This window comes from Solea senegalensis, linkage group LG1 (assembly GCF_019176455.1).
Source record: "Solea senegalensis isolate Sse05_10M linkage group LG1, IFAPA_SoseM_1, whole genome shotgun sequence".
NCBI lineage: Eukaryota > Metazoa > Chordata > Actinopteri > Pleuronectiformes > Soleidae > Solea > Solea senegalensis.
The window spans coordinates 24,332,475-24,352,311 of NC_058021.1; the positions used below are offsets into that span (position 1 = coordinate 24,332,475).

General features: G+C 39.9%; 1 protein-coding gene across 4 annotated transcripts in view; it reads left to right on the forward strand.

The window, feature by feature from the left end:
- The first annotated feature begins 127 nt into the window (after positions 1 to 127).
- LOC122769059 (myosin-9-like) overlaps positions 128 to 19,837 on the forward strand; it is an 84,638-nt gene continuing 64,928 nt past the window's right edge. For all 4 annotated transcript variants that reach the window (XR_006360405.1, XM_044025336.1, XM_044025347.1 and 1 more), the window contains exons 1-3: positions 128 to 582; positions 5,345 to 5,455; positions 8,440 to 8,556. Coding sequence is in view for 3 of the 4 variants with exons in the window: in XM_044025336.1 (XP_043881271.1) it covers positions 448 to 582; positions 5,345 to 5,455; positions 8,440 to 8,556 (363 nt within the window). In the remaining variant the exon portion in view is untranslated. The remainder of the gene's footprint in view (positions 583 to 5,344; positions 5,456 to 8,439; positions 8,557 to 19,837) is intronic.

Sequence of the window (19,837 nt, forward strand, 5' to 3'; positions counted from 1 at the left end):
CGCCTCTTGGAGAAAGCTCACCAATGGCGTGCTGCAACGTCATAGACACGACGCACGTGGTAACTATTAGCCAATCAGTCCACGCAGCGCCAGCACCGCGGTAAAAGTGCAATGGAAAAATCTTGAAATGGAGTTATTGTCACTCCTCTTCGTTGTAGTAACGAGACGTAGCGACCACATTGTCAGAGAAGCGGCGGTAATTCGCACAAAACACAACAGATCACGTATTTCACCAAGTTACAGCAGGTTGCTCTGCAGTGACCCACTAGTGTAAACTCGAGGGCTGTGATAAACATCTAACCAGAGCGCTGCACCTTGATTTTAAGTAATGTCTTGTGTCTATTAGCTTCAATAAGCACTTTGTACTGTTGTCAAGCCGTGCTGAAACTGTGCATACACGTATGAGTGAAAAGACGAGCCCCACGTGAGTCAGGGGGGAACAGGAAGATGTCAGGACAGCAAAGGCACTGGACAGTGTCAAATGACACCAAACAGCTCCTGGATGAGGTCAAAAGTCTTCACGAGCAGAGGTTGAGATGGGTGGCGCTGGACACCACTGCAACCCGAGAACAACTGCTGCAGGTGAGCTTAAACTTTATCCACAAGTTACACTAGATTGTGTGGTCCAGTGGTTCCATTAAGTGATGCCATTAAGACCATTTATTGTCAAGAATGACAAATAAAGTACATTTTAGCAGTTTGAATGGTCTTGATACACTTGCTGAATCACTTTACACACTTGGGTACATGTCTGAATTTTCGGAAATTGAACTTGATACCAAGGGTAGGTTTGTACGAGTGTGTAAATGCTTGAAAGTGAAACTGTTTGGTTTTTCACAACCTCACATAGCTTTTTAGACAGGAGTCTTGCTTTATAGAGGCAGCCATCTTATGCCACCATTTTCTACAGCAGCCATGACATGAATTTAACTTTTAAACCAAAAGCTTTCCATGCTGAAGAAGAACAACATTTTATTTAGTCCTTGAAGTAAACTAGTGATATTTCTTTTCGGTGCTTGTTGTGATTTGGTTCAGACTATTCTGTTGAATATTGAGATTTTAGAAACTTTATTGCTAAATGTTGGAGATTAATGCATATTTTTAAATCTTTCTAGCTGTTTTTTTTAAAAGTGTTTCCCACTCCTCATGGACCCCTGCCCTGCATGTTGCCCTGCTCATCACACCTGATTCAAATGAATAGCTTGTCATGGAGCTCTGCAATAGCCAGATAACAAGCCTTTTATTTGACTCAGGTGTGTTGGAGGAGGGCCACACCTAAAACATGTATGCACTAAGAGAAAGAGGGCAGGAGGTAAACCAGCTCCTTTTTCATTACACTGACCTTAATGGTGAAAACTTTGATTCTCAACATGTTTGTTGAACAGGTGGTTTAATACTAAAGTGTTCATGTTCCTTATAAACTCTGATGAACAGCAATGTTCACCTGCTTGGTTTCCATTGATGGGTGTGTGTATGTATTTATGTATGTATGTATGTATGTATGTATGTATAAGAGCAGAGAATGTTTCTGAATATAATACAAATTGGAATTACTTCGTTTTGCACACAATAGTGAATTTGATCTCTGCATTTAATCTATCCTCATTACACACCAATAGTGAACACACAAGCTGGGCGCAGGAGCATTGGGCAGCACTTATCTGCGTAAGGGGGGCAATGGGGTGTTGGGTGCCTTGCTCAGGGGCACCCCAGCCCTTGGCCCGTCCTGGGATTTGAACCCAATTCCTTTTTTCTTGGCCACAGGCTGCCAAACTGAATTTTTAAACACTTTTCAACATTTTAATCACTCAATTTTGGCAAGGTGGCTATTTAAACTTTTTCCTGTGGGCTGACAAAGTCAGAAGAGATATTTCTTATCCCTTTTACATGCACTTATACAATATAGAATATTCAGAGTTGGAGTATTGCACCATGTGCTGTCACTGAGTTTACTGTAAATGAGTGACTGGTGAACAGATGCGTAGCAGTCTTTCACAAGAAGGGAAATATAACAACAAGACAGATGTTCAATTAAAATATCGATAGCTAATAACAAAGCAATCGCATGGAAAAGGGGTGAAGTGGATCCTCTTTGTCAAGAACAATATAAAATGGAAAAATTGACTATGCTCAATGTAATTCCCAAGCATTTTTTGTTTTTGTGTACTAAAAATTGAAGTGGGGAAAAAAAGAGATCCAGCTTTCTCGAAATGAGAGTGGCATTTGAGAAGCACTGGGGAGGCAATGGTGGGTGTCGATGGGCCGCGTCTTTGTATATTTCACACTTGGTGACTGCCCATAACATGCATATTAGGTGTGATTTGTCACGACTTGCAAAACTCGCAGATTATCTGTCTGAAAATCATGTGGTGTGAACCAGACTTAAGTTGACAATAGTGTGATTGAAATTGTTAAATGGCACATAGTGGCATTGTTATAACATTGCTCATTTCCTGTGAAAGCTGTTTGGAATCTTTTGGTTACACTTTAGGACCACCCCCCCCATTTCATGTCAGTAGCATAAGTCTTTTAAAAAGTTAATTATTGAGGACCACGTTCAGACCCACAGACTCTCCAGGATGTGTCTTCTTCTGCAGCATCTGTTGTCATTATGTTATCATCCATCCGATACAAATCAAAGAGCCTCCTGTTCACCATAACTCGGACATCAGAAGATGACCTCTGTCCTGTCAGACAAATGACAGTAGGAAGCACAGGGGTGCTTTCATAAAGCCACAGGACTTGTAACAGGTGGCAAATTGCATTATGTTTCCATCTGAGAGGCGGAGATCAGGAACACAAATCCACCCTCATATTTAAAAAAGAGAGGTTTCTAATCATCAGGGTTGTCATGTGACATCATTTAGGCTCAGAATGTAGCCTGTGTGAGCTGAGCTCTGCATCAAAGCTAGTGTAACAAGGTTTCAGAGATGGGTTTCGGTTAGCTGGCCTCAGTTGAGGGCCTGCTTAACAAGGTTATGTGTTTAGAACCCAGGAGCTCCAAAGTCCGAAAGGTTGATGTGCACAGTTAATCAGAGAGGTTGTCCACTAAAAAAAGAAGTGAACATTCATCCATGAACCTGCTGCAGGATTCATGATGTTTCTATGTTAAAACCCCCCCCCAACAAAACAAAACAAAAAAAAATCCTTCAATTAAATAATTCATATTATATTTTTCGCCCCTTTGCTTTAAGGCAATCACCAAAAAAAAACCTGCTCCAAAGCTGGCAAACATTAAATGCATAATTGCTGCATTCAACTGTACAACTTAAAATGCATCATTTGTAAAATCATTCTCCTTAGGGCAAGATAATGGTAGTTAATAATATTTCAGGAGGTGGTTTATAGTGCTTGTTTATTTTGGTTGTAGTGGACAGCTTCTACAGAAATGTACAGATAAACCACTCTTAACTTCAATAGATCTCCTCTCCGCTTTGACAGAGTTGCAGTTATTGCATATTTTGACTGCATGGCACTGCACTTGTACGGTGTTGACTCAACAATGCTGATTGATGAAATAAGTTATACTATTGGTCAGCTGAATGCCATGTGACTGAGTCATGAAGTTGCATTATTTGTTAGTTGTCATTTTCCACATTGGCCACTGCTTTTTCAAAACATATGGGCTCAAACAGTTGTGTCATCAAGATGGCTTTTACGGGCAGTGTTGCTAACATGGCACATTTGTAGACTTTTAACCGTTTTTTCACACACACACACACCTCTCTGTCTGCTCTCTTCAGTCAGTAATGGGGAAGCAGTCCGTGGTACGAGACGAGATGAGAAAGAATCGGTTGCGATTTAACTTTTTCTCTCTCCTGTTTTATGTAAAGTGAAGCCATAGGACTTGTGTGAATGTTGATTTTCCTGTAGTTGTGTATATCAACTCTTGTAATACTGATAAAAAAGATGCTGAAAGACTGTAGTGGGACTTTAATATACTATGTCAGCTGTGGAATATGTTCAGTTGACCTATTTTCTTTAAACATTTGAACTCAGTAAAGCGTTCTTCCAAAGCCTAAGCAGCAGTGGGGAATAGCATCTTGCTGAGTCTGCTTGAACACCTGACAAACTACCTCTGCCCTGCTCATGGTGTATTCCGTCTAACAACACAGTTCAGAAGGTCATCTATTGTGAATCTTGGGTGGGTTGTAATGAAAAAAAACTAAGCTTACTTGACCACCTTGTCTGGCAGAGCCTGTTTGGAAAATAAAACCATTTGTCTAAAATTCTATGCAATTAATAGTAATAAAAAATGTAAATGCCCCTCAAGAGAAGAAGATATATTTGTAGAGTTCATATCTTTTAGTTCTCATCTTGCATTAGCATGTAGTGGTTAATATTTTGATTGTGTCACTTTGTGATGGTATCTTGTTTTAAAACTTAAACTGCAGTTTAAATCTTTACTAAAGAAATTATATTGCAAATCGAATCAGTCATAATGTGCATCAGAACAAATTGCAATGAGATATTTTACCCTATTAGCCGATTAAATACATGTGTATATAGATCAGTTGAAGATTGACCACAACAGACTATAAACCTGTGGTCAGCTGTTGGACGGCATCTCAACACATCAACACTGGGTTTTACCATCGTTATGGTTACAGCAATTTTTGTCTTCAGAGATGTTTTTGTCTCAAAATATAAGAATCACAGCCTTCCTTGTGAGACTATTGACTCCCCACTCAATGCATCTCCCTTTTTAAATCAGGGTCTTCATCTCGGTGGGAATACCCTGAAGACACTAGAGTTAGATCCAACTAAATAAAATATACATGTTGAGATTCTGTAATCCTGATTTTCTTTCTTATTTTTCCCCTGTGAGGCCTTCATTGGAAGTGTTAAAGCCCTTTTTCCCGTGATTCAGTGCCAAAGTGGTATCCAACCTCACTTATGATGCCTCGTAAGAAACAACCGTTTGACCAGTGAGAGAAGTTTATTTCCAATAGAGTGATTTAGTTCTGGTTCTAATATGCAGCATACAGTTTTGTGAAACGTTGCATGAATTATTTAACATAATAACCTTTGTCAGTGACTATGGTTCCAAATATTTTTTGGTTGATTTGTGAGTGAAAAACACAATGTTTCCCCAAAATAATGCAAAATCGCTGGGTCTGGCCCACATGAATGCAGCCTGTGATGCACAAACTATATGTTCAATGTCTCTTGGTTTGAACGTGGATTTTGTTGGTCACTGATTGATCTGGCTTAACAAAGTAAAATAATTTGTATTACAGAAGGAAAAAAAAAAGAGTCCACACTGTGTGGTTCTGCTGTCCGCTTGTTAAAAAACATTGCAAATAACCCATAGTTTGCTCCTGCTGTGCTGTTATTCTTCCAGATGAAAGAGGATTTCCTGCAGTCTTACGTGAATGACCTCACAGACCAGAACCAGTTACTGCTTCAGACCATTGAGGAACTGCAGACGGGAGCCGACCCCCTTTCCAAATCGGTAATGAAGCCACACACATTTGATCATTAAAGTGGATGCAAATGTTTTTTATAGCATTTCAGTGTAATGAGTTCTTTTTTTATTTGACAAATATCTATTTGAAAAAAATAAATAATAAGATTTCCATGAATATTTAGGGATTTAGGTTTGTGGGTTTTGGTGTGTATATAGGGACTTTTAGAATATTTCATAATTCACATTATTCCATTTAATAGAATAATAAAACAAATAAATAAGAGAAAAACAAAGAATGACAACTTGAACGTTTTTTTTTATTTTGATGAAATACTCTAAGAGGCAGAAGGTCTCTGTAATTTTCTAAAATGTAATCACTTGAAATGACACTTGATATAATTAGATTAATTGGCAAAAATTGTTATAATGTATCAATTATCACAGATTTGTGGCGATATAGTGAAGCAGCCAAGACAACCATGGAGTCTTTGTTTAATGGTGGTTTGAGGACTCAGTAGTTGTTTGTCAAGACCTGGTGTTAAAAGATTGAGTCAGAAAAAGCTGCATCAAAACTGATAAAGGAGGTGAGCACTTTATAATTACGTCACATTATTGATCTATATTAATAGCTGTGCGACCCCAACCATTTTCTGGATGAGAAAACAATTTTGTATTTTTTTTTCTCCATGGACCAGATTGCATGGAGGGGAAAAAAGAAGCTTTTGCTTTGCTCTTCTTTCTTTTAAAAGTTTGTATTAACGTGGAGCAGGACTACAAAGACATCACCACTTGATGGAGGGACCTTAAGATATTGTTCCATTTCAGTAATGTCAACGCTTCTATCAATATTCACTCTTTTGAGTGGGTTTTGCACACAGAAAAGTAATTATGGCCTATTATACACCAAAGTACTTATCGGCTATTATAGTGAAGGTCAGGGGGCTAGCTTTGTGTGCTCTCCACGCTGGTCACAAAGGTCACTGCAATAAAATGCTTGCATTTCTCAGCATTCAAAGCATGTCCATTTTTAACTTTCACTCATTTAAAACTGATTTTATTTTATTGGCATTGCATTTTCTTAGCAGCAAAAATTACCAACTCCCCTTTCATGGGGCCTTTTCAGGTGCCTTCACTGAGTAGGCTGTACAATATTAATGTTTCTTGCCAACTACAGCACAATACGTGTTTACTGAATAGTGAAAATGGCCAAGACCTTTATTAGTTTTCAGATGTGTTGTAAGTAATGGAATTTTAGACCCTGCACCAATTTATTTTTCTCTTGTAGATTAAAAAAAATTGCAACTCAAGGGGAATAGGTGAGAAAAAATTTGTAAAACTGATTGTTAGTGACAACAGCCTCTTTTTGCAGCTGAAGACACAGCGTGATTGAGTATAATAGTTTGTTGAATCTCCATTTTCACCCTTCCTGAACGATGCGCCCAGTGTCCGTTTATGTTACTTTGTATATTTTCAGGGTCTAGATTGGTAAACAAATACAAACAAATGGACTGCCTCACTCAACAGTCTATTAGGGTAGTCGGGGGACAACAGTGTGTTTTCTGCGCTGATGTCTCTAATGTGAAATCCAATCAAATGAAGAGCATTTAGAGCTACTTATGGGCCGTTCCACCATGTAAACGATGCAGTGGGCTCTGTAATGGGAGCTTGGCTAACATCTGATTGAATCGTAGTGTATGGCCTGTTTGATGCACAATAGGGATGAACTGTAATGGACACTAAACAGAGTTAGTTTTGTGGTCATAATGTCATGAAATCCAAGGCTTGTTTTGTCTGTTCTAGACTGCTGTGATTAGACTGTTGTTTATTTGTCATCCATAGACAGACACCATGTCATCACACAGTGCTTTATGAATAACACTGAACATCTGTTTTAACCTGTAGTTAACTTTTAAATGGACTCCAGGCGCCTACATTTAAGGAAGAATGTTTTCTGTAATAAACATGTCCCATGTGGCAGTGTTGTCGTTGTAAAAGTGACTGTTGCACCCAGGTTAAAACTTACATTTGTAATGTTGTATGGACACTACATGACCATGGTTTTTACCTTTTACCTGTAGCAACAAGCTCTAACACTAAAATATTTCGATTCACCAACATGGATTTTGAAGTAATTAAATATACACTTGGTTATTCCACTTGGAGTTGGGCTCAAAAACAACGTCGATAATCTGTATTCCGGTGTAGACTCGCTCTGCTTGTGGTGCTCTTTCCAGTATCACTTTTCTATTTTCTATCATTAGCTCCATTTCCAGCTGGTAAAAGGGGGACAGAAAATGCTGAACTTTCATTGTGTCATTTTGTTACAATAAAAAAAAAACCCAAAAAAACATTTATATTATAGCTGAGTTTTTGGAAAACCTATGGGGAAACTTTCCATTTAGTCATTTCCTTCAATCTTCTGTGTGAGATTCTTATTGGACAGTCGTTTTGGCAGCTTTTGGCAGTGCAAGGATTAGTAATCATATAGTGCAATAAAACTGGCACTTTATTGATCCCCATAGAGAAGTATTTTCCTCTAGCTTTATTCCAGGCAGGTCAAAGGCTCAAGGGCAGCTATAGAGCAACTTCTGGAGCTGGCAGGGAATCAGTATCTCACTTAAAAATAGTTTTATTGTCCAGATGGTTGCCAATTTTGGTTTCAATGACAGTTGGAGGAAGGATGAAGCACTCATCCTTAATTTGAGACATGCAATTAGGTAAATGCGAACAGGCATGGTTAAACCATTATCTTTTTTTCCACGATGTTTCTGCCGCACACACTGTAGCAGGCTGTGGACATGAAAAAGGTTAATTGGACAGTAGTTGTGCAGTTTAAGGTTGGTCACCGTTCAAGATACCTTTTTGTCTCACACGGTTGGAAAACATCCCTTCTTTGGCATAATGCAGCCTTAAATCTTTTAGCATGAGAAGGTTGAGTGAATGGTCAAAATGTTGCACGGTTCTCATGTTTTTCTCATTGTTTCCTCATTCTCAGTCCTGTGTCTCTAATCCCTGAATGCTTTTTTTAGTGCCTGATTCAACCGAGGACAAGCCTAGAGCTTCGTCGGCATCTTCAACATCTGCGGTCAGACATCAGTTCCATCACACAACTCATCCACCAAACTGGACAAATGCACAACATTGATGTGAGTCTTATTTTCTACTTTCGTATGACGATGATGTGCATTTAACAGGCACATTGGTACACTGTTTTATACATTATGTGCATGCTCTGTAAATCTGTGTTTGTGTAGTTCATGTTTTAATTCCTAGTCTTTGGCCCTTGGCCTGAGGGGCAGTATGGAGGACTGTGATGACCTGAGGGGGATCAGTGTAGATCAGAAAAGATCAGTAGGGATCAGTAGGGATCACTGACCTTCTCTTTGATTCACTCAACTTGCCATCTCATTCCCACACAATTTTTAAATGATTACCATACCAGACTTCGTTAAAATACCCACACATTTGCTAATACATTTTCAGGACTCTTAATTTGCTCTAGAAATATGTTTTCCTGTGCTGGGGCTTAAAGTGAACGTATTGCACTCGTATACCACCTCATACTTGGTTAACAAATAAGACCTCATTTATTTCGCAACTGTAAAAGAAATAAACTAAGCGGTTATAACAAGCGTGAGCTGTGTTTGCTGATTGAATGCTGGGAACGTCTCCGGCTGTGATGGAAGTCTCAACTCTTAGTGCGATACACAAAGTGACTATTTATGACATTCCCCATAAACCTCAGAACAGGGGCTATTAAAATCTTAAGGCACTGGAGCAAAATGAGGAAATTGGTCTCATGGCTTAATTCATGCTAATGAGAATGTAATTTTTCCTGTCATGTTGTGCAACCACTGTAGTAGCACTCTCAAGACTCGTTTTTCTTCCCCGCCTGTGGCTCTGCAAAACAGTACATAAAAGAAGACGTCTGTAAGTTATGCCGTAGCTATTGGATGAGAACAGGCCCATTTTTGGAATCGCTACGACTGTTTGAATCCATACACGGATGCATTAAGAACAGCTTTAATTTGTTTCCATGTGGCAGCAGTGACACAAATGTATGCATATCCATTTCCCAGCAGTTCAGGGAGATTAATTTTAATAGCATTATTGATATATACTTTATTTTCTATCAGTGTTCAAGAACAGAATGAGTCTGGCTGGCCTATATACTGTCCATGTTTTTGGTTAGTATAAAAGCAGTCGCCGCAAACCTGGCAACCCGCCCGCTGTAGTGACTGCTCTGCTCAAGTCAACAGGAAAATGTGTAATCTGGGTCTCAGGTCTGCATTAATAACCATCTCTGAACTTTGTGACCTTTATTATTCTCTGTCTCTGTGGCTTCCTTCCTCGCTCACACATATACATTTGCTTGTGAAGCAGCTGCTTGCAGGGAGAGCAGTAGTGTGAGAAAGCGAGGGCAGGGAGGTCAGAGGGTTGCGATGGTTGACTATGCTAATGCTGTTGTTAATGACTTTGCTGTGAGTGATAATTGATCGTCTTCATTACCATATTAACTCCGCTGCCCCTACCCTTCCCCAGACCCTCTCCAACCCCCAGTCTTTCGCTATGCCGTAATGGATGCCCCCATTTGATCCTTGGAATAATGAACTAATTAGCTTAATTAAAATCAATAGAGGTGCCAATACCAGGTTAGACATTTCAGGGACACCGTCTCTATCTGCAGGGAAAGGAATTCTCAGCAGGACAGGGTGAGAGGATGGATGGCAGTGGACTAGAGGAGAGATTCATAAACAACATCAAGGGTGGAAACAAAAATGAGGAGTAAGGGAGGGAAAGAAAGAGAGACATACACAAGAGGAAACTTGTTTATCTTATTAAAAAAAAAAGGAGAATGAGATCAACTGAAAGAAATTGTGATTAGTATTAATAGAAAAAGAGGGAGAAAGTTGGGACAAGAGGGGCTGTAAGTGTGAAGATTGTAAAATGTAAGAGATAAAATGTAAAAATAAGTGGACAAGGGCAAAGACAAGACGGCATGAGACAAAGCGAGAGAAAATATCGGAGGGAAAGGAGGGAGCCGAAGAGAGGGGAAACTAAACGAGAGAGAGCGGGCCAAAGAGGTTCCTAATGCTGATTTATGAGTGCTTGACCGTCGTTAGCTGGAATAAATGGCTTGTAGGAGTGGCTGCAGCATTACTCCCCGTGCAGGATACTAAGTGCATTGTAAGGTCAGCCATAAGGCCAAACTTACATATGTAGTGCTCTGCCCTTGTAAACCTTTGTTAATATATCAGCCACAGGATGGAACTGTAAGCAGTCCATCTGATACAATGGGACGACTGTGGCTCACTAAACTGTTTTGTTAAATATTTTTTTGTTACGGTGAATTAGACGGAACCTTTACAGCAAATAAAATGCACCAACAGTGTTTTGAGGATGTGGACTGGAACATAGTAGGGCTTAAACAGTTAGTTTAATTTCACTGATGAACTATTCATAGGGAATTGACATTACTTTATTAACTAATTCCCCAAGTTTTTTTTGGTGAAATATTTTTGTTCAGTTTAAAATGCATGTTGAATATGGACAGGTCAGACAAAGGGAAACAATACTTTGATACTACTCTTTTCCTGACACAATACAATGATAACACATACTGTTTGCATCCCTGACACAGTCTATGCTAATGTTTTAAACATGTATTGCAATGGAACCTGCTGTGGGGAAACATAAAACCACTGTAGATCATCATTTGCAGCAGAGTGTGAAAAATGGGATTTGTGCAACTTGAGGCAACATATGCAACTGGGTGTCTGGTATCTCCTTATTTGGTTAAATGCAACATTTAAAACATGTTTCAATCATTATGCAATGAAGAAGAAGAAGAAGCTGCTACTAGAATTTTACCACTTTAGAGTCAAGTCTTAAATACAACACTGGCTCTATAGACAGACAATACACATCTGTAAGAATATTTGGAATACAAAGTTGTGTGGATATACAATATAAGTATTCATATATGCTGTAGGTTCATCCTGCATTTGATTCTATACGCATATGCTCATAAGTATGCATATGTGTTGGTGCATATACAACATGTAAGCTTTGACATAGAGGAAGAAGACACTGGCATGTCCTTTCCAGTCACGTCAACATTAGTCGCACGCATGACTCACACACACACACACACACACACACACACGTTCCTGCTTTTCTTTATTGTTTTTTCTCCTCTGTTGCTTTCAGTTGACTGAACTCCAGACAAAAAGAATAGAGGATGGAGTGATTGCATAAATGGATGGCTATTTTCAGATAAAAAAAAGAAATGAGAAAAGGAAAGAAAGAGGAGACATGGGTGAGGGGCAAGTGAACAAGACAGGACGAGACAGGAGAATGTGATGAGGTTAAAGGCAGAAACAAAGGAAAAGAAGTGGGTGGGGATCAGAAGAAACAAGGAAAGGAAAAACAGTTATAGAGAATGTGTAAAAAAAACCAAGTATCTCTTATAAAAACTCTTATCTGTTATAATTTTCCTTAGTTTCTTTCTTGCACTAAACATACTTTCACTATACTTTTTAATATCTCTATGACTAAAAGTACATCTTTTAGTCATTTAGTCTTTTATCCACTACCACTGTTTTTTCCTTCGGTTTAGATTAATGAACAGATCCGAAGTGAAACTATTTGTTTGACTATTTTCCACATCCTTGCCCTCCTATACCGTCTGTTCTGTTTGTTTTAAAAGTGAGTGATGAAACTAACTGATGTGATGCAACATCCACGTAATTTGCCCTGTTTCTCTCACTCTTGCATCTTTTTTCTCACTTATGCACTCTGCTGATTTTGACCATAACTATAATAATACAGTTGATTCCAGGCCCCCAAACCACATTTTCTTCTTCTTTTTTTTTTTCAATCATCAACAATGATCAGGGAAAGCTGAATTTTAGTGATCAAAAGGTCAGGGCAGTAGCATCAGCAAACTTGTGTTTGTTTATTCATCGTACATAAATCATATTAATTCAACTTTCACTCCATATATTTTCCCCCCGGTCATCCACGCCCCCACTGCGGTGGCTCTATGCCCCTCAGCATGTGCACCATTGCTTTAATACTATATTCCCTCACCTCTCTTTAATGATATGGTTTATATTACACCCAACACACACGCATGCAGACAGACACACACATGCACGTAAGCCCCTCCTCTAACAAATGAGTTTACTGTGGTCATAACCTTCACAAAGCTCATTATCATAGATGGCGAGTCTTTTCATAAAGCTGAGACCACTGGTGACGGATTACTAACAGGTTGGACACACACTTACACAAACCCATACACACACATTGGGGTCTGTAATGAGACCTTATTCCGGACACCAAACCCAGCTGCCTGTAAATTACAGCTGCCACTCTGCCATACATACTTAATCAGCTAATGTTGTTTTATTCCTTATTATTAATTTGCTCCTGTTTCTGATTTATCTGAAGCATGCTGCACCACACCAATATTTTCTCTCCTTTACAGTTCACAGAGAATGAGAGAAAGCGGTGCGCTCATTCATGTACTTAGGGGATTGCATCTGCAATGAATTGACTGGCTGTTTAGGCATACATAACACAGTCTACTACTCACCTTAATAATGTAAGCAGGTCGTAGCTCCTGCTAACCCAAGGGTATATAAGGCATGCGTGCACAGACACACATAGCCTACCTATATTAGCTACTGACCTCTACGTGCGTCAGGTCTTCTCGTTGTCACGTTGCAGTTGCACTGGAATATGAATGTTTTATGATTGGTGGAGAAAGGGTTGTTTGTCTTTTGTGTCTGAGTGTAATTGTGTGTCTTTGCTTGGTGACCAGATTGCTGAGCAAACGAGGACACGCAACTGGACCCAGTCTGACTTTGGCTTTTTGCATTTTTTTTAGAATATAGTGCAATAATAGTTCACCAGAAAGCACATAAATACAACATACTTCAGGGGGTGGAGTGGCTCAGTGGTTAAGACCCTACCTTGTGTACCAAAGACATCATGGTCGCAAGTTCGATTCCACCCCTGGCTAATTGTACTTGATTCCATTGTAAGTCGCTTTGGAAAAAAGCGTCTGCTAAATGACATGTAATGTAATGTAACTTCATAACTCATTGTTTGGAAATGATCGTCATACTGAAATCTATAAGACAGTCAAACATGGGTTTGTATTTGGTCTCCGTAACAATGCTAGAACCTGGTGAATGTTTCTTTTGCGGTTGTGATGCTGTCACAGTGACAAAATCAGTCCACACACAGACGAATGGTACTTTTTCCAAACTAGTGACAAGCAAAGCAGTCGTTTTGGGTGCACTGAATCATTAGAATCAGTTAATTAGAAATATGAGTTAATTACTCCTTCTGACACAGTCACTGAGCTGAAACACGTCAGAATGGGTCGTGATTTGTCTCCCGATCGCCGGTTTTCGCCAGTGCCGTTGCTAAATACACTATGCCGATCAGTGGCTGGCAGTCTTTTGACGTCACATTTTCGTATCGGCTCAGCTTGCTTGTATAATGGAAAAGCACCAGTACCGTATAGACACCTGTCACAGTGTTTAAAGTCACTCCTGTGGTAGTATGTCCCCTGGACCACTTTGACTTGCATACACACATACTGCTTATACTCTCTCCATGTGTGTTTTTACACCTTATTTTTCTATGCAGGACTACACATGGCACAAGAACACGGCTATACTAAGAACATTAACCAACCGATCCATTTTAAAAGTCTGCACAGCACCTAGCTGAGCAACCAAAGCTGCTTTCAGAGATTCACTGATCATCCAGAGCATCCATTTCTCTGGAGATTGATTGGAAGGGGCCGTGTGTGCAAACACAAATGTCCTCAAAAGTCACTCAAGACATTCTGCACTTCTACTCCTGCCAGCTTCTTAGTGAACACAGCAGACGATGCGCTCAGATAATTCACACTTTAATCACTGGGCTCACTGAGTACGTGTTCTGCCTCCTCCATGTGTGACCTAAGTGCCACCCGTTGCCTGGATTCTCCTGCTGTGCTCTTGGTTTTGTGTGTCAAGGCTGCCTCTATGGACTGTATAGATAACAGCTTCTTTTTTTTTGGAACACAAATGAGTTGTTTTTGTCTGAAACGCTGGCGCTACCGTGACATCAAAAAAACTGATGTATAACAGCTTTCAGTTTGGTGACAGAGGAAGCCAATCTGCCTACATCTTTCATTAAATATTCACTTCACCTTTTAATGGATTGAATCTCATTTTTCATTTGCACCAGCTCCTCTTTTGGATGCTTTCATGTAATCATGAGTCCTGCATACACACTAACACATACACGTACTTACCATGAGCATATGCATAATTGAAACACACAGACACACACACACACACACACACATACACACACTCGCATACAGGGCAAAGTGTTGACCTGTGAGTCATTGCTGTCAGCATTGATTTCCTTTTCCCAGAGTGACCCCTGTCACCACAGCGATAGAGTGGCCGATATTTTACTGCCCGAGTCTCTCTTTTTTCTATAGAGCACCGTTTTCTTCCTTTTTGTAAGTCCTCCTTTTCCTTATCTTTTTTTTTTTCATTGTTCAGCTCTTCATCTCCTTTTCCTCCGTCCGCACGTGTTTGTTCTTTTAAATGTCACATGTTTTGAAGAGGCTGATCCACTGTAACTGTTAACTTGTCTTTTGAGCTCAGTTCCTTTTGTGTTTCTCTTTGATTCTTTTTTGTACTGTACATGCAGTGTCAAATGATCTCACAATTACAATCAGGACACTTATTTCCCACCCACCCTCACACAGACCAGTGTCCGTGTTAGAAAAGGAGACCGGCACAGACAGGCAGACAGGGTAATGGTTGGGGTTATTTGAGTTTATGGCATTGTACGGTGTCTAAGAATGAACACAAGACTGAGTATGTCTTTGTCTACACTCTTATTTATGTATGTACTGTCTTTTCAAATCATTGTCCTTTTTAGATCTAGTGTCATTCTGTTCCACTACTGCATCACGTACAGTTCTTTTTTATTAATTCCCCAATGAGAAAAGACAAATTATTCAGGCAGGTAGTCATATTAGACATTTAATCTCCATTTCTGTCTGTATTTGGTGTAGATGGCTTTTGTGATTAGATTTTGGTTTTTGTGCATTTTGCCCTGTTTTAATGAGCCTTTTCGTCTTCATTCACGGAACCAATCACACTTGGTATTTTTAATTTCTTATCTATTTTTCCCATGATGCTGATTTTCATGATGCCATGGTCATCAAGATCCAAATACTGAGGTGACAGACTTCACACGTCGATTCCTCTGTGCTGTCAAACTTCATTACTGTCTATAAAAACAAATCACTTTCTACAAAAATGATGGAGCTGTGTTTAATTAATGAAGAGGAGTCAAAGTGAAACTGTAACCCTTTGATCACGCCTGAGTTAGTTTTGTGTTTAGTTTCAGAAAAGCATGCACATATTTTTATAAAATACAGTAGATTGATACATTATAGCTGTATATGACACAAACTGTTCTTAATTGCTGCTAATTCTCTATGCGACTAAATAAATTCTGATATTGTTTGGTGAGATGCATTTGTTGGTTGTGTGGCTCACATGTGTACGGACATACTGTGTGTGGCCCTGTAATGATTATTAGTTACTCAGCTTCTCTCTTTATCACGAAGGCAAGAAAAGTTTACTCCTGACTAGAATAAAGTATTAACTTCTTTATAACTCCATGAATCACACACACACACCGGTCCCCCACTGCAGTTAGTGGTAACAGAGTTGGCCCCAGGGACTCTGTCTGTCCTCAGGGAGGTTGCGCTCCTCAGGGAATTGTTGCAACACCACTGTCCCCATGGCAATATGCAAATCCTTGTATGATATTTACCACCATGCAGTGCTCCAAGGCCTAAAGACTGTTTCTGCTGTAAGCCCATTCTAGTAAGACAGGTTTTTTTTTTAACTTCAATTGCCACACATTTTGACAAAAGTAAAAGTAGTCACCGTAACTCGCACTTTCTTTTTAGATCCAAAGTTCCATGCGCAAACACTATTGATGTTCATAATTCAGGTTTTTACACCATAACAAAATAACCTGGACCTATCAGACCAGGTTGGGGTTCCATTCCAAAATGGCCTTTTTGCCTCATGTCAGCTGGGATTGGCACCAGTGACCCTCATGTGGAGGATAAAGTGGTAGAAGTTGGATGCATGGATAATATCCATTGTGTCCTGAAGCTAAACATGGCCTAGCAATGTTAGCATCTCTATTAGCACAGGATCTCGTAAGCATAATCCTGTACCAGACTTTTAATAATTACCACGCAGTGTAATGCTGCATTAACTTTCAAATGATGCCAAAGTGCTGATGAGAAACATGAACCAAACACTTATTGCAATATGCTGATAACTGATTAAATAAATCAACAGATTTATGAATATATATACAGATCATATTGTGAGTCAATATTAGTTTTTTCCCTGAAGTTGTCATATGAAAACTCATCCAGATATGATAGGAAATAACCAGTCAGTATTTTGACAGCCTGCAGCTCAGCCAATTAAAGCACCCAGCCAAGCAGGAATCATTGGTCTGGCACAATGTGGCACAGTTGAGTTTGTGGCTGTACAGGGTTCCTTTGCCGTTCCCGTGAAACACAGTGAAGGATGTGATGGAGCCTCAGTCAGCGCACACACTCGCTGTCAGAGATTCAGGGATTTGCATCACACCTTGAGCATTTTAAATGGCTGCACATATTATAATAAAAAAATGAAATAAATGAAATGAGTAAATCAGGTCTCATGAAATGAAATGACAGGCAGGTTGAAACAGCGGGTGAGTTTGTGTGTTTCTTGCCACCAGCGTCAACATTAAACACATCAGATTGAAGCCACCCTCCAGGGTAGCATCACTCAGCCAGGTGTATGTGTGTGTGTGTGCATATGTGTGTATGTGCACAGTGAAACCTAAGTCTTTTATCTACTTTTCAGTTTCTTCAGTTTTTTTGTTTATCTACAGATTTATTTATATATTTTCAGTTGAAATGGTGTTCAGAACACACGCGCGCACACACATATATGAAATGATCTATCGATGTATTGATGTGTGAGTGGGTGTCGGTTTTTATTTTTTTTTATATTTTTCTTCTTCCTCCAATTTTTTAATTATTTTCTTGTAGGATAATCTCCTGCAGAGTTTTTTCACACTTGAGTAAAAGTATGTTTGAGTGCTGTTTTCCTTTTCCAAAACCACTCAAATGCTGAAAGTTACTCTTTAAAAAAAGAAAAAGAAAAAAAGAGCTTTGACAGAATTTCCTGATATTCGTTTTGGAGAGGTAGAAACAGAACTTATTTCACAGACCTCAACAGTTCCCCTCTGTGTAAGTGTTCTAATTCAAAACTCCAAACTTCTTTTTTTTGAGAACAAGTATTTAAGCTTCGGAAAGTGGAGATTCATGTCTGTTTTTTCTGGGTTTTTTTTTTTATCATCCTTTACCCGACTATTTTCATCTCTGCAAGGACAGAAGTAGATGTCCGCTACTTTCTGTCTCTCCGCTCTCTCTTTCTTACTCTCCCTCCCTCTTCTCTCTCAGGACCGGGGGAGGATATGTCTCTTTTTCTCCATATTGACTTTCCAGGTCAGGCTCCTCTTCTCCTATTAGACCAAGCTAACTGATCAATACGCAGGCCCGGTGGGCTGCTGTGTGGACACGCAGTCAGGCACACGCAGCAGGCCATGCCATGGTCAAGTGGCACACTCATTAACACACCCACACATAGACATGCACAGCGGCACAGTATGCATATCTCCACAATCAAACTGTCATAAAATTCATAATGATGCCGGAACTGACTGCAGAGGCAATTTCTAATTCCTACAACATGTTCAATTACTCATTAATAATCTATAATGACTAAGTCAATCAATCACTCCTGTGTGAATTTATCAATCTTTACCCAGTTGATTGCTTTGCTCTGGAATATGAGGTGTGCGGAACTCCTCCCCACCTCCTCCCCTGTTGTTTTCCCAGCTGCTGAGTTGTGACATCTGCAGTGCTGCGACATGGATAAGCAGCTGCCAGTGAAGGGGGGGTCGGGTGGGTGTGGAGGGCCATAGAGGACAATGAGAGAAGTGACAAGAGAGGTGTGTGTGTGTGTGTGTGTGAGGGGGGAGAGAGAGAGGGAGGGAGGCGGGTGGGCGCTGGCCAGCAACAGTTAGGTGTACGGCAGGTTGAGATGGGCTTGTGAGTGAGTATGTGTGTGCATAAATCACTGAGTGTGTTTGTGTGTGTGCGGCAGTGTGTGTGTGTGTGTGTGTGTGTGTGTGTGCGCATGGCAGTGTGCCAGGCGGTGCCATCTGGCTGCTTGACAGAGCTCTTCTCATTAACAGGGAGGTTAATTGCTGTGGCAGCACCCAGGCTGTGTCAAACATCACCCTGGGGACACGGATGCAACAGACAATCTACATGTTTGCATACGCAAATGCACAAATGTGTAGAGAGTTTAGAGAGTGAGGGTGAAAGTGGAGGAGAAAACCAAAACTATTTTCATGTCATAAAAAGGGGTTAACAACCATATGGTGTCTGGATACATGTGAGGGCAGTGTGGGGGGACTTATGTTGTGTGTGTGTGTGTGTGCTTGTGCATGTATGCCATGCTACTTGCATGTTTCTATTATTCTTATGAATTATGCCTTGTTTCTGTAATGATGTAGAAAGAATTAGGTTTACAAAGCCAATGTCTATAGCCCTGAGGGCACACACACACACACGCACACGCACACGCACGCGCACGCGCGCGCGCACACACACACACACATACATACACACATATACATACACACATAGGGCAGGGGAAGGGGGTGGCAATATGCATGTTATTACTGCATATTCATGACTAATTTTGTTAGCCTTGCCTAATAGGCCTGAGTGACAGCTTGAGAAATCGAGACCCTGCTTTAATACACACACACACACACACACACACACACACACACACACACACTTCAGTCACATTTATTCACCCTGCTCTCTCTGTCCAGACAGTAATCATAACAACACTTAGGGCTCTAAATGGAAATTCCTTGTTCATCTGTTGGTTTGACATTATGTCATTTGTTTAGCACAATTACTTTATTGTATATAACAATATAGTAAATCATATAGGCTCATTTTTTATGTGCATGATCATCACCAATAATATGAGGCGAGCGCACGCACACAAAATTAGTGCATGAATAAATTTGCTATTTCACTTGTTGCAGATCAGCATGTTGTATTTGTGATTAAATGATTTAAAAAGTAAAATCTCAACACATGTTCAATGTGGGTTGTGTAGAGATTTTACTTTTTAAATGTACTCTCCTTTAATGATTATTATATTTGATCAACAGCAACTATGCAAATTTAGTTTTGTAAAGTTTGTTGACGTCAGTGTGGTGTGTGTG